The sequence below is a fragment of the Podarcis muralis genome, chromosome 2 (assembly GCF_964188315.1).
Source record: "Podarcis muralis chromosome 2, rPodMur119.hap1.1, whole genome shotgun sequence".
NCBI lineage: Eukaryota > Metazoa > Chordata > Lepidosauria > Squamata > Lacertidae > Podarcis > Podarcis muralis.
The window spans coordinates 104580534-104596027 of NC_135656.1; the positions used below are offsets into that span (position 1 = coordinate 104580534).

A 15494-nucleotide genomic window follows, 5' to 3' on the forward strand; every position below is an offset into this window, starting at 1 on the left:
AGGCATTGATCTATCATCTCTATCTATCTATCTATCTATCTATCTATCTATCTATCTATCTATCTATCTATCTATCATCTCCATACTGCTGTGTGCCATAGTGGAACATATGTTCTTTGAGATGGACTATGATTACGATACAGTTACGTGTGCCACTAAAATACATCCTCGTGAATGTCTGCAGAACTGTAGCCGTAGAACGGCATCTTGTCACACAGCCATACTCATTGGATCTGCCTTAAGAGTGTGACTTTAGGACCAAATAAGCATTTTATATGGTCAAGATCAGGCTTCCTCAACCTTGGCCCTCCAGATGTTTTTGGCCTACCAACACCCATGATCCCTAGCTAGCAGGACCAGTGGTCAGGGATGATGGGAATCATAGTCTCAGAATATCTGGAGGGTCGAGGTTGAGGAAGCCTAGTCAAGATCCTTACCCACCACAGCCATTGTTGTAGAGAAGATGAATGGATTTATGAAATAATAACTTTAAATATTAAAGTTATGGCTTTTATGCCAGGTTGAACATCAACCTTTTTAAGTGCCCAGAAAAAACTACGTGTTTTTGTAGAAGATTTTGTAAAAAAGGTGCTGGAAGGCAAGGTGCTTAAGAACATCCACTAAATGGGAGACCAGTTGCTTTCAGGCAACTTCATTGCTTGTTAATAGATTAAAGGCTTCTTGTGTGTCACTACAGAGGCAAAAAAATAATAATAAAAAATCCACTTCCTTCAGATATATACTTGAAGACAGTGCTTGACAATAGCCCTAAGCTCTGTGCTGTGAAGGAGAGAAACTAGAGACTATAACAATGAGGTTAGCTGTCATAGATGGCTATGAAGGAAAATGTCCTTCTTTAATGAAATGTTACCTTTTTGCACAGAAGCCCACTGAAAATATCAAATCTCATTTTCTGAGCCCCAAAGATCCAGCCAGCAATCAGCACAAAACTGAATCTCCACAGCCACTTCTGAAGCAGGGAACATTCTGTGTAATAGCAGAAAATAACACAACAAACTGGTGCCAAATCTCGCTGAAATTGTACAGCGCCAAAGCAACTCATTATTTCTTAACGTGTATGGAAATGTCTTCAATAGGAGCCCATGAAGCTTTGTAAGAATAGCATGGATTTTTGTCATAGTCTGTGGGATGGTGATAAAATAATTTAATAGAATAATTTAATAGAATTTTTTGTTGCGCAGATGGCCAAAGGGAAGAATCCCACAAAGAAAGGGCAAGAGAACAACGAAGCAGGTATGCAGCATTTAGTGCCTACACTGGTTGGTTGGTTGGTTGGTTGGCATCTGTCTGTATCGGGAGACTATGGAGGAGTGTGCCTTGGAGGGTGAGGTATGCACTGATAAAAGCATGAAATCCATTATCTGGCATAGATTTTGACTTGTTGAGAATCTACTTTCGAAGTCATTTTAAAAATGCAATTATAAAAATACATTTTCATATTTCACGGTGGCAAAGGAAGGCGTAATTATTTGCAAGTCAGAAGCCAGAGGGGGGCTCTCCAAGCACAATTATACTTGGTAAGGGGACATGCTTGTGTTATGCATGGATCTGTATCTTTCACCATGATTCTTAGGCCCTATTCCAACTGTGCCATATGGTTAGCCTGTGTCTCAATATACTCTCAAACTCTGTTTCTTTCAGTATGTGTTTCTTTCAGTATGTGTATTATTTCCTGGCATGTACATAATTTGCACCTGTCCTGAAATATATTTAGCAGATGATTAACAGAATATTTCACACACACAGAAAACACACACGTTTGTTTTTGTTAAAAACCTTTTGGGCGCCTTCATAGCCCAGGTAATACAGTTGGGGGGGGGGAGACAGACCAATAGAGGTGGCTTTTTTAGCCATGGTTTTCTGCCATTTGCTGACAAATTCCTCATTGGTCAAATGTTGGTACAGACCCTTCCCTAGATTAAACACTGAAATCCTGAGCCAATGTTTTAGGGCAGGCCACCACGCTCTAGCTGAAATTGGGCATTCACCAGCTTCCAACAGAAGTACGGAGTTGGGGACGCAGTTAGGTACCTGCAGCAGAGATCGTATAAATTTTGCCTGAAAGCCATCTAGCTTTGGCAGGTCCCCATTATGCCAGACATTTGCTGCATACAGGAGTTGGGAAACGGGCTTTGCGTTGAAAGGAAACGGGCTTTGCATTGAAACCCTATATTCCAAACAAAGTGCTTGATCAACCTGGAGGTAGGCTGTATGAACTTTGTATTGATTTGTAATGTTTTGTTGGGTCTCTGGACCGTAATAAAGATAGTTGTTGTTTTTGTTAAATAATTTTTATTAATTCTCAGTTTCAAAAATCCAATGTGGAGTGTGTGTGTGTGTGTGTGTGTGTGTGTGTGTTAAAGTGGATGTAAGAAGCTTTGGGGTTCTGCAGATCATGCTATTTGGGAACGAGATTTGTATAGCATACTAAAAACAATATTTAGTCTTATGGTAGATAAATTTTAAAGTAAGTTTTTTTCTGGATATGGTGGAAATGTATTCTTGAAGGTAAGGCAGTCTAATGGACTCACAGGATCAGTATGCACAGCATAGCAACTGTGGTCTAAAGTGAGCAATGGTAGCACCAATTTCCTATATTATTTAGTATCTCTTCTGAGAGGTACTTTTGAGCCTACCTCCTTTTTAACTCTACCAAACCCGGGGGCAGCAGCCAGCAGGAAGAGCCCAGAGTTGAACATAAAACTGATCTTTTTTCACATGAGTGTCTTAACTCAGCTCAGCTCAAAATATAATTGGGATGTTAAAAAAAAACAACCCTGTGGCGGGAATGTACATTCTCTTTCTCTTTCATGTTGTACCCTTCTACTTTAACAATATTGGCATTCACATGTAAAAGCTGAAACAGCGCATACCATCTCTTCAGTTTGCACAGGTTGGCATTATGGTGTACTGGCTATATACCATCATACTCAAGAAATAACTGTATTGAAAAAAAGAAAGGAAAAATAAAAGAAATTACTGTATCTAGTAATAGTAACACCAACTTTTTATTTTTTGGGGGGTGGGATCATTACAAAGGAGAAAAAACCAGATAAATATTATTACTCCCTTTTCAACTCTTTAGCAGGATATTGAAACAATGAATAGTTAATAAGTCATTACATCTGCATAACCAACGCTGATAAACTTTCCCTTGGAGAATATGTAGCTCATGGATTATTTACCCAGTTGTTGTGATGGGAAAATTTAGCTCCCTCTAATTTCCTCAGTAAGTGAAATTCCCATGGTGTTTATATATTACAAACATTGGTTTTGCTTGCATATTTGCATGCCCTTCTGACAGCAGGAAAAAACCGGAAAGTCTTACCACCCCAAGGCTAAAGTAAATCATTGATTGCATAAATTACAAGCCTACAATGGCTAAAGCTTTCACTTTACTCTTGGTAAAGTCAGTATGAATCCTACAATTCTTGTGCCCAGTACGGTAGAGATAGTGACCAAAGTTCTTCAGGCTGCAATCCAAAATACAGGTAACTAAGTGCTACTGAAATCAGTGGGAGTGGAGTTCTAGGGAAAACTTGAACAAGATCAGACTCAGGCCCGGCTCATCCATGAGGCAAGCTGAGGCAACTGCCTCAGGCGGCCGGATCCATGGGGACAGCAGATCTGACCTCCAACATATGCATTGCCTGCTGCTACTGCAGTAGTGGCAATGGCTTTGGCACAGTCCTTGGAGTGTCTCTTTCTCAGCACCCCCCACCAATGCCGCCTCTACAGCAATGTCTTGGTCTCCCTCCCACTCCCAGGGAGGAAATGGTGGGGGCTGCCCTCTGGGGTCTTCTGGGCTCTGCGGCCACCCAGCTTGATTCTGACCTGGCTCCTTCCCCCCAACCACCCTCAATGACCTTTGATTCCCATTTCAGCTGTTGGGTAAGGTTGCTTTGATTCCCCTCCACCTTGTTCCTGGTGTAGATCTTCACTCACCCCCTCTTCCCTGGCCAGTGGATGTGAGCGCCATGTTGTGGTTTGCCTCAAGTGCCAAAAGGTCTTGGGCCAGCGCAGATCAGGCTGTATGCAAAAGAACAAAAAACTTATCAAAACTTAAGACACCACTTGAAGCATCACTTCAAGATTGATTTGGAATTTGTATTTTACACTTCACTAGGAGCAAAAATGCCATTTGCCTACAGGCAAATCAATGGAGCACAAGAATGCTGGATATTGATTGAGTGAAGGTCCATGGGGCAATTTAACTAGACTGAACTTTGCCCCTCTCCAATATGGCGTGGAACAATATGCTATAGCTTCTTCTGCCTTTATATTTTTTAAAGGAAGCCAGTTTGCACAACCTGTTTTGAGGGAATGTTTCAGACTTCTATCCTTTGAACTGTTGGAATGAGATTTCCTACCTCAATTTTGTTCTTTATGGGATAAGCAGAGGTTAGTAAATGGGGAGATTGCAAGCATATCTTCCCCCCACTTTCACCCAGTGAGAAGCAAGCTCAAAGCCACGTCTTAATTTTTGGAATATCATGGGCTGCCTGCCAAAACTCACTTTATTTCGCACACCTTTGTTCTGCCCTTTGTCGGGGCTTACTGCAAAGCGCTTTGTGTAACATAAAGGAAAAAAGAATGGGAATCCTGAATCACAGGGGCTAGGATTAATGGAATGGCTCATTAGGAACCTAACAATGTCATCCTATCCCCAATTTATGCTTGCTGGGTAAAGTAGGATTGCTCCCAAATCCCCATTCACACTGGCAATCAAAAAGGACACTTTTTGCAACAACTCTTCTGTCAGTGCCAGGGGGGATATGGGTCGAATGAAGGGCATGTTGATGGAGGAGCAGGAGTCAGGATCCTATGCTTGGGTCAGATCTGCTCACACCCACTTTGAATAATATCATGTCTGTATCTCTTTGGATTAGCCACTTTTTGTCTCCTGAATCAGACGTTTCTGTCCTTTGAGAGGAGCACCTTGTTCTGCCCCCATTTCTTTAATGACCACACAAGTGTCAGCTTTTTTGGGGGGCTTTGCATAAAAATTATGTGGACCGCCTAGTTACACTACAGACTTTCATTTGTGTTCTAGCAGTTTAACTGTCATGGCTCCACCCCCACCCCCAAAATATTGGAAATTGGTGAGGTGTTAAAAAGTCTGTTAGAAATTAACTAGCCTCTCCCTCAATTCCAAGGATTGTAAGTAGAGAGAATGAATATTAAACCAGCTTTGAAGCAACCAAATAGGTTTCACCTCTTTCTCTCTAACTTTCAGGTTGTAAGCTTACATACCCCAACCTGAGACTCAAATACCCCATTGGATTCAAAGGTACTTTTACTTCTGAATAGACATGCATGACCACACAGACATTATTATTATTGTTATTATCGTTATCATCAATATAATTCTTCACATGAACTTTTAAGAGACTGTTCAGAGCTAGGCAATGGGCAAATGTAACTTTTGATTTACATTTATATGCACAGACTTAACAATTGTGATTTTTGTTCCCTCGTGACTTGGCTACCATTTCTTTACACAGGAAAAACTGGATTGCTGAGGTCTTAATATTCGGAGTAATGGGGTTTCCAGATTATTTTTTTCAGGGGATGAAGAGTCCTGAGATCTCTTGAAACAGCAACTGAATGTTGTGAGGGGTTTAGATCTTCCCCAGTGGAATTTCTCTTGAGGAGGAATCCCGTTTATTTTTAAAACAAAGCAGTTTAAAATAATAATAATTATGATAATGATATGTCGGTACATGTAACCCGTCTGTGGTGCTTCAATCTTCCTGAGGCTCTGAAAAGACGGTGAGATTAGGAAAAACAAGATTGCCCGCTCCCAAATGGGGAGTTTCGGCTGTGAAGGGAAGGTGGAAACGGGATGAGGACGTTTCTTGTGAGGGAGGCGATAACGTTAATTCGGTCAAGGAACTAAAATACTTATTTTTATTGAGGCGCTGCCTCTCGGTGGGGGGGGGGGGTGGTGAGGAAGAGACTTGTGCGGGCCTTGTGCGATATGGTTTGTGCGTGGAACACCATTAAAACTTTATATATATAGCGAGGATTCCTCGCTGCGTGAGGGAGAACCGTGAGGGAGCCTCTTCGCCTGAGGAAGAGCGTCAGGCGCCTCTCGCGCGCCGCGGAACAACTCCGCGCGCCCCCTAAGCCAGGCAAGGCGGAAGAAAGCAAGGTCTGCTGAAAGAAAGGAGGAGGAGGCACGTTAGGTTTACAGTTAATGCCTACACGTCAGCTCCAAATTTCTCAAAGGGGAGGAGGAGCTGCAACCCCAAGAGGGGAGACGTGCTCCCGCCTCAAGTCCCTCTTGGTTTTACATTGGCACTTGGGGGCGGAAGGGAAGGGATGCGGCAGGTTGCAAATCATGCAGAAGCAGCGATGGTTCTTCCAATACCTCAAGCGCCTTGCAGGCACGAGGGACTTTGTAACAGTAGCCGGGGGTGTGGGGTATGAACCGTTCAGGGCGTCAAAAATCAAAACAAAAACGTCAAAGCGACGCCAATGGGACCTGCCACAAAATGGTGCAGCGTGGTGGAGCCGCCTTGCAGAATCTTGAATTTGGTTTTCTGCCCAACCGACAGCAGCGTCCTGTGGCCATCTAAGCATCGATGTATTACTGTATTTTAATATTTTGTTGGAAGCCGCCCAGAGTGGCTGGGGAAGCCCAGCCAGATGGGCGGGGTATAAATAATAAACAATAATAATAATAATTAATATTATCATTTTTTTGCGAGGGGTGTTTTGCCCCTTAGTTTTTCCTTGTGGGGGTATTTTCCAAAGATGCTGATGCATGGGCATAGCCAGAATTTTTGTTTGGGAGGGCAGGCCTTTTGTTAGGGGAGGTGCAGAACCTCAGCTATGTCATTTTATTGATTTGTATTTATTTAGGTGGGGCAACTGCCCCCTGCCCCCCCCCGGCTACGCCCATGTTCTCATGTCGTCTTTCCCCCCAAGCATGCTGCTATCAATTTCCTCTCCTTTTGTCGGCACTGTTTTGCCAGGGACACAATTTGCTATTGTAATAGGAGGGCACATGGGTCATAACTGAGCCCAGATTTTTCTGTGTGCATGCTAAGCATGTTAGATTCCACACATTTTTTTCAAAAGGCATGTTTTTCAAATCCAAATTTCTTTTTTCTTTTTCAAATATACGTTTCTATTCTAGGGCTTTTCATCTACCCCAGTTGGAGGAACTTGACACACCATATATTTAAAGCACATCCCTGCCCCCAAGAATCCTGGGAACAGGAGTTTAAGGTGCTTGGAACTGTAGCTCTGTGAGGGGTAATCTGTAGTGTTTCATATGTATTGTGTATACAGCCATACCTCATGTTACTTTTGCTTAATGATACGTTTTTTCAGGTTGCGTCCCGTGGCGACCCGGAAGTACCGGAAAGGGTTACTTCAGGGTTTCGCTGCTTGCGCATGCACAGACATGCAAAATGATGCCACGCGCATGCGCAGAAGCAGCGAATCACAACCTGTGTGTGCACAGACGCGCCACTGCGGGTTGTGTTCTATTCATGTTGCAACCAGAGGTACCACTGCAAATGTGTTTTATATGTATCGTGAACTTGGGCATTGTTTGTTGTTTTGTACCTGCCCTCAATCACTTTTCCACCCTCCATTGCCCTTCTTGGTAGTGGCGCCCTCCCTCTGGAATGCCCTCCCTTCAGATGTCAAGGAAATAAAAAACTATCTGACCTTTAGAAGACATCTGAAGGCAGCCCTGTTTAGGGATGTTTTTAAGCGACTGATGTTTTTGTTATGTTTTTAGATATGTTGTAAGCCACCCAGAGCAGCTGGGGAAACTCAGCCAGATGGGCGGAGTATAAATGTAGCAACAACAACAACAACAGCATTTTTTTAAAAAAGAAGCCAGGAAATGAGTAAAAGCATTATCAATTTCTATTTGTCAGGAAAAGTTGATACCGAGGTCTCTCACAAGAATAGTATTTGACTTGCATAAGGTTTGTGCAAGAGTAATTAAGAGGCCTTCCACAAGAGCTCTTTTATTATTTTTTAAAACAACAACAGCAGAAATCCTGATATATGGATTGTGATTACAGTTTCCTTGGTAACCCCACACATTTATTGTGTGGTGATCATGAGAGAATTGCTCTTCCAAATTGAGGGTGCCTTCAACATGTAGAAATCGGTGGAAATAGATGTCTTTCATTTGGTTTTGGGGACCTCCAGAAATAAAATGGCTGTAGGTTGTGCTCAGCTGAAGAACAAAGAGAATCAGATATGGTGTCAGAGGCCACTCATCAAAATGTCTCACCGTACATGTGACAAACTGCCCTCCAAAAAAACCCCAAAAGAAAAACCACAATTGCCAATGTATAATGGGCTATTTTTACATATTGGATTTTCTGTGGGAAGTGAAAAATCTAGTTTACATGTAAACAAACATCTATGGGCTAGCATTCTGATGAAGGTGACTTCATCTTGAAGCATCCTGTATTTCACTCCTGTTGATTTTTAATGCTGAGTGGCACTAGAATCTTGACAATAACAACAAAGCCAAAGCAATATATTTGCCTGGGTAGTATCCATTCTTGAAGCAAGGTGGTCAGCAATTTACTTGGAGATTGTGTCTTGTTTTAGGGTAGTTTCTTCCACTGCCTAGCTTTCATGGCAGTCGTGGGGGAAACAGTTGTTAAAATTGATGCCTTGATGAAACAGTGTATGAGAAGAATAATGTACCACACTGCAACATTCACATATTTCTCTTTATGTTTTAACAGGCAAGCCTGGGAAATGAACCCAAATCTCTGGAATGTCAAAGAGATGTTTAGCACTCCTATAAAGATGGGGTAAGCAGGTTATTGCTGCCATTGTTATAGTAGCATTCTTGTGTCATTCTCGTTGACAGTGCATACATTCCAACCATGGGTTCCAATTCTGGTTTGGACGCTATAACTAACCCTAACTATAGTTTGGGTCTATAAAGCCTTAAACGGCTAAGGACTGCAATACATCAAGGAGCTCCTCTCTCCTCTCTCTATATGAAACTACCTGGACCCTGAGATAATCATCTGAGGCCCCCTTCTTCATGTGTCTCCTCCCATGAGAGGTCTGCAGGGTGGCAACACAAGAACAGGCCTTTTTTGCAGTGGCTCCTCATTTGTGGAATGCTCTCCCCAGGAAAGTCTGGCGCCTTCATTATGCGCCTTCCTCATCAACCAGGCCTTTGGTTGATTAACATGTTATAACCCTATTAAATGTGTTTGGGGGGTTATTGGTTTGTTATGGGTTTGTTGTTATTGCTTTTATCAGGTATGTTGTGCTTTTATATTGTATTTTTATGTTGTGAACCGCCCTGAGATCTGCAGATGAAGGGCGGTATACAAATTGTAATAATAATAATGTCAGTGGCATGCTGGGGATCATAGAGTTGGAAGGGACCCCAGAGTCATCTAGTCCAGTCCCCTGCAATGCAGGAATCTCAACTAAAGCATCTATGACAGATGGCCATCTAACCTCTGCTTGAAAACCTTCAAATGAATGAGAGTCCACAACCTCCCAATGGAGTCTGTCCCACTTTCAAACAGCTATAATACTACTACTACTAAAAGGTAAAGGTACCCCTGCCCGTACGGGCCAGTCTTGACAGACTCTAGGGTTGTGCGCTCATCTCACTGTAGAGGCCGGGAGCTGGCGCCATCCGCAGACACTTCCGGGTCACGTGGCCAGTGTGACATCGCTGCTCTGGCGAGCCTGCACCAGCGCAGCACACGGAACGCCATTTACCTTCCCGCTATAAAGCGGTACCTATTTATCTACTTGCACTTTAAGGGTGCTTTCGAACTGCTAGGTGGACAGGACCCCACCGAAAGACGGGAGCTCACCCCACTGCGGGGATTCGAACCGCCGACCATACGATTGGCCAGTCCTAGGCACTGTGGTTTTACCCACAGCGCCACCCGCGTCCCTACTACTACTACTACTACTACTACTAATTTTATTATTTATATGCCACCTGACTGAGTTCTTCCTGGTGTTTAGTCGGAATCTCCTTTCTTGTAACTTGAAGCCATTGGGCCGAGTCCTACTCTCTAGAGCAGGAGAAAACAAGATAAAGAAATCTCCACATAGAAAAGCTCCTGCTGGGTCTTCGAGTATGGTTTTTGAACATTACACTGCTCAGAGCACTTATTTGTGCATATCAGAGCTATTTCATAATGTGCAGATTAGCTCTTAGTGATCTGGACAGCCTAGTGTCCTTGCTTTTAGAGAAATAAGGAATTGCTGCCTCTGTGAATTGGCTCGAAAAGCATTTCATTAGTCTAAATTAGAATTTACAATGCGATGCATGATTATGCAATCTGAAGCCCACGACCTTGTGATTTTTAAAAAAAGGCATCTCTAGAAGTAGGGCAGACTGCATTTATATGGTTGATATGAGTAGTATTTAAGGTGACATGCAAATACATCCATCAAATGGAAGGCGATGTATAACTTGTTACTTTTTCTGAAAATGTCTGATCTTATATCGTGCTACAAGAACACAGGCATGGTAATATATTTTAATTTTACTTGAGGGGGAATATTAAAATGTGTGGAAGATACTGTTTTACCGCCAGATTAAATTATTCTAGGCTTTGCGAGCATTTTATCTCTGTAATTTCCCTTGTGCTGTTTACAGTACAAAGCTTATTATGTGAAAGGGCCTCTCTAGTCATGATGAAGACAGTGCTGAAATGAATCATGATGCTCAGAATACAATTTACTTATTATACAATTGTGGAGCTTATTCTACTGCATTTATGAGCTTGCTTATAAGTTTTTCATTTAAGAAGTAACAGAAGAATAGGTTCTACATCTCGGATGTAGCAAAATACCCGGTGTTTTTCCTGTTGTAGACATCGAGAGAAAGCAGCGGCAGGGCAATTTATAAAAGTGAGAGGAGCAAAGTAGCAATCTTTAGACCCATTTAACAAACAGATTAATCCCCTGTGTAACACCAGCACAGCCACGTGACAAATTTGGCCCACTGAGCATATGCTCTCTAAATTAACCTTCTAAAACTGTCACAAAAATTTACCAGTGTACACACTAAATCCTCTGCTATTGTGCTTTGCTATGATGGCGGATGAGGAGGAGAATTAAAACAAGAAAATAAATTAATAATTTATTTGCCAATTAAGGGAAATGTACTCACGTCAGGCAGGCAAGTTAATAGAATTTTGTAAGGCAGAAGGAGTCAACAAAGCCAACATGGAGAACAGTGTGATTAATTTTCTCTGGCATGATTTACCGTTTATTTAAACACATGCTGCTTGATTGTGTTACCATCTAGTAGTTTTCAAGGTCTGTTTTTTCAAACAAGGCTTACTAGATTCATATCTAAATCAATTTTAATGTTTTCTCCCAGTGTAAGGATAGCACAGTTATATAGGAAGACTCATAAGGGGGCATCAGAACCTGTGGCCCTCCAGATGTTGCTGGACTCCAGCTCCCATAAGCCACAGCTAATATAGCCAGTAGTCAGGGATGATGGGAGTCGTAGTCCAGCAGTATCAGGAAGGCCACAGCTTCCTCACCCCTGATTTAAATACAGTGGTACCTCAGGTTAAGAACTTAATTTGTTCTGGAGGTCCGTTCTTAACCTGAAACTGTTCTTAACCTGAGGTACCACTATAGCTAATGGGGCCTCCTGCTGCCGCTGCACGATTTCTGTTCTCATCCTGAAGCAAAGTTCTTCACCTGAGGTACTATTTCTGGGTTAGCGGAGTCGGTAACCTGAAGCGTCTGTAACCTGAGGTACCACTGTAATCCAAATGCTCGAACCTTCTGCTACAGCCAGAAGCAATATATGATGCCCTCAGGAAACAAATATGACATAAGGCAGCTTGTTCACACTATGATCATCATGGGAGTCAATCAGAGGATGACATGCAGGATGGATGTGGAGTAATGTGTGGTGATTAGGGCAGAGAGTTAAACTTCAGGTCAGGTTCAGTCCTGTGGTACAACTTGGTGAGAGCACTGCCTGTTTTTTTTTTTTTATATATATATCATGAACTGCCCTTGTGATTGCAGAAACACCATTCCAGGGCTAGAAAAGGGTCTCAATGACAGAGGATGGAAACGTGAAAAGTGCTAGCAGGGATGCTAGTGCCTGAACCACAGATGGTATCAGAGGAGGCCAGCTCTCCCCAGGCAAATAGATTGCCCTCTCCACTATCCCCTATTACTGGACTTTTGTGCTTACTACAAAGGAAGATACTTTTCACATACTGAGAGCCTGTGTGGTGTTGTGGTTGGAGAGTTGGGTTAGGACCTGAAGCTTGCTGGATGGCCCTGCACTAGTCTCTGCCTCTCAGTCTAACCTATCTCGAAGGGTTGTTGGGGGGATTAAAAGAGGACAGGGAGAGCAATGTATGCCGCCTTGAGCTCTTTGGAGAAAGAAGTGTGATATACAAGAAATAAATTTAGAAAGGTGTGTTCCATATGGGATAATGTTAGCCCTAAAAACCTGTTTCTTGGGGCGGAGTGGGGGGGAAACGACGTAGTGGTGCTGTCAATTTAGGACTTTGAGGCAACTCTCCAGGGTTCCACTCAGCAGAATTAGCAAAGTTAACTGCACTAATATAGCTCTGAATGTACAAATCTAAGGCTCTGTCTCTCATCAAATCCCTATTCCTGAAGCCCCAGTAGAACATCCCTCACCAACAAGAGTTGCTGCTTCACCGGGAATGGAGGTGGGATAGCAGTTACTGTACATAGGAGTTTGCTGGATCAGGCCAGTAGCCCATCTAGTCCAGCATCCTGTTCTCACAGTGGCCAACCAGATGCCTGTGGGAACCTTCAATCAGGACCTGAGCACAACAACACATTCCTCCCTCGTATGTTTTTCAGCAACTGGTGTTCAGAAGCATACAGCCTCCAATCTTTGCATATAAAAACTGCCCTGCTCCCTTCACTAGCCCTCAGGGTGACCTAAGGAAAAAGAAACCTGGGGGCGGCAAGTAAAAGGTCAGGCTACTTTAAAACCAAGTGTCAATTTAGTCCAGCCGTCTGTCACTAACAGCAGCCAGCTGCCTCCAGAATCTCATAGGCAGGCGATGGCCTCTTTGTTGGAACAGAATATGTAGTTCGGGCATACTGAATTGAAAAAGGCTGACCCATACTGTATGTTAAAACCACGCTGATTAAATGACTTGGGAAGAATTTTTATGTGAATCCATTGTGACTTTTATCAAATATCAATTTCCATTACTAATGGAGGATGGAGGGAAAGTGCACAGTTGTAGGTGGCATTCAATCCCTTTTTAGATGTAATTTGAGCACAGCATAGAGCTTTGTCTGCATCTGGTACACAGCTGAGTTCATAGTCTGATGTTATTATATTTAAAACAACATTTGCATATTTATTGCATTTCTGCAGTCATATGCTTCCCAGTCATTTTTCTGATGTGTCAGTACTCCTGTTCCAACATGGCTGGCATCCTATAAATAGCAAAGATTAAAAGCAAAAGCGCTGTTTTGTTGGAATAGGGCCTCTGACATCAAATAAGCATGTCGGTGTTTGAGCTGCAACAGAAAAGCACGATCTGAAAGGATGAAAAGGGAATGATCTGGCAAGCCTAGTAGAAATCAATCCTCAAAATGTTCTCTAAACTAGGGGATAGCTAAGGACACAGAAGTAAAAGAAGAAACTTACTTTTTAAACATGTAGATTTAAATGAATGGCTTTGTTATATGCAGTATGTTAGGGTTCTAAACACACCAAAGGCTCATACCATGGGTCTTCAAAGAATTCTGATGAGAGAAAACAGTTTTGTATGAGAGAAAACAGTTTTATATGAACTACCTGATACTGGGGTTCAGAGGATGCAAAGATACAGCATTACTCATTCTTGTTCCGGTGGGGAAGAATAGTACTGCTGCTGATGTTAGCCCAGTCCAGGACCAGGACTAGCCCTGTCTAGGATGATTGGCAGAGTAGCAACATAGACCCCATCTGCCCTATCCATTTAAAGCTATATCATACCACTTATATCAAACCAGTCACATCTTCCCCCAAAGGATTCTGGGAACTGTAGTTAGTTAAAGGTGCCAGTAGTTGTTAGGAGACCCCTGTTCTCAGTAAGTCACAATTCCCAGAGTGGTTTGACAGTCAGTGCCTCTTCCCAGGGAATTCTGGGGATTTCAGCACCCCCCAGTTTTCTGACGTTTCACCTATAACCTTTCTACACAACTGTAAGCGCATTTTAAAAATAAGTAAGATTTTCAGGATGATGCAGCATTCACTGCCTGTTTCCAAAGTTCTGTCCTTATATAGAATTGTAAAATACAAGTGACCCAAGGCATAAGTAATAAAATAATCAGTTACATCAAATTTGCAGCTGCTGCTGAGAACTCTTGACATATTTTCCACTTCTGTTCATTCTCCTCATGTAATTTCAACCAAAACCTCAGACATTTAAATTTGTTGGAAGAGGGGAATGATCAAGTGTATTACTAGCAACATAAAAACATTATTTCTGAATGCCATGAGAAGAATGATACAGGCCTTAAATCAATCATACTAGGATTCCATGTTTTGTGGCTTATTTCTTTCTGATGAATAGTGGAAGTTCCTCTGCCTCCAAATGAACATTCATCAGGATTGCCAAGCATTTAATACTGTTTTGTTATGGAGTTTAGGCAGTTTTGGGCATGATAAAGAACCAAATATATTTTAGCTGTGCTGTATGTTTTTAATATATTGTCATTACTATTTTTTACACTTGCTTTTTCTGTTTTCCTGTTTCAGGCCTAACAAACCATTGAACTGGACCAGTGATTACAGCAGTATGAGTGACTCTCAGTTCCTTTTTGGTTCCCAGTTCTGCCCGGAGAATTCACAGTCAGCACTGACCCCGCTTGAACTGAAACAAGACAAAAGTTCACAGCAAAATTCTCAGGATGTGAGTCTGATGTGTAATGTTTCTATGCTGGTAATTTTCTGCCTTTGGGGAATTAGTAAAAATTGAACATTATATAGAGTTTGTTATTACATTGCTTCTTGCAGAAGCTCTATGCGGCATATTAACCTCACAACAAATGTGGCTGTGTAACCCATGACAATTTATTTCTAGAACCAGTGGAACCTGAATCTATGTAGTCCACATGCATTCTATTGCATATTTTTTACCCCCTGAAAGACACCTCTTGAGAAACTATTTTCATTCTGAAAATAAAAGCTCATTGCAAATTGATTTTGCTTTACCTTACAATACATCCATCCCAGAAAAAGGGTGCATTTTTAAGTTCAGAATAGAGTAGTTGCTTTGGAAGACGATCATCAGGAATCCGCACAACATGACCAGTCCGACAAAGTTGATGTTGAAGAATCATTGCTTCAACACTGGTGATCTTTGCTTCTTCCAGTACACTGATATTAGTTCGCCTGTCTTCCCAAGTGATGTGTAAAATTTTTCGGAGACACTGTTGATGGAATCTTTCGAGGAGTTGGAGATGGCGTTTATAAGTGGTCCATG

General features: G+C 42.2%; 1 protein-coding gene across 7 annotated transcripts in view; it reads left to right on the forward strand.

Moving 5' to 3' along the window:
- Nucleotides 1-15494, forward strand: part of LOC114591930 (interactor of HORMAD1 protein 1) — a 58629-nt gene that overhangs the window by 16710 nt on the left and 26425 nt on the right. Inside the window, exons 3-7 of one of the 7 annotated variants that reach the window (XM_077925130.1) lie at nt 1203-1254; nt 5258-5311; nt 7166-7257; nt 8751-8819; nt 14768-14921. In XM_077925130.1, coding sequence (XP_077781256.1) covers nt 8764-8819; nt 14768-14921 — 210 coding nt within the window. In that variant the 5' untranslated portion in view covers nt 1203-1254; nt 5258-5311; nt 7166-7257; nt 8751-8763. The other 6 variants (XM_077925132.1, XM_077925133.1, XM_077925135.1 and 3 more) reach the window with 6 other exon arrangements.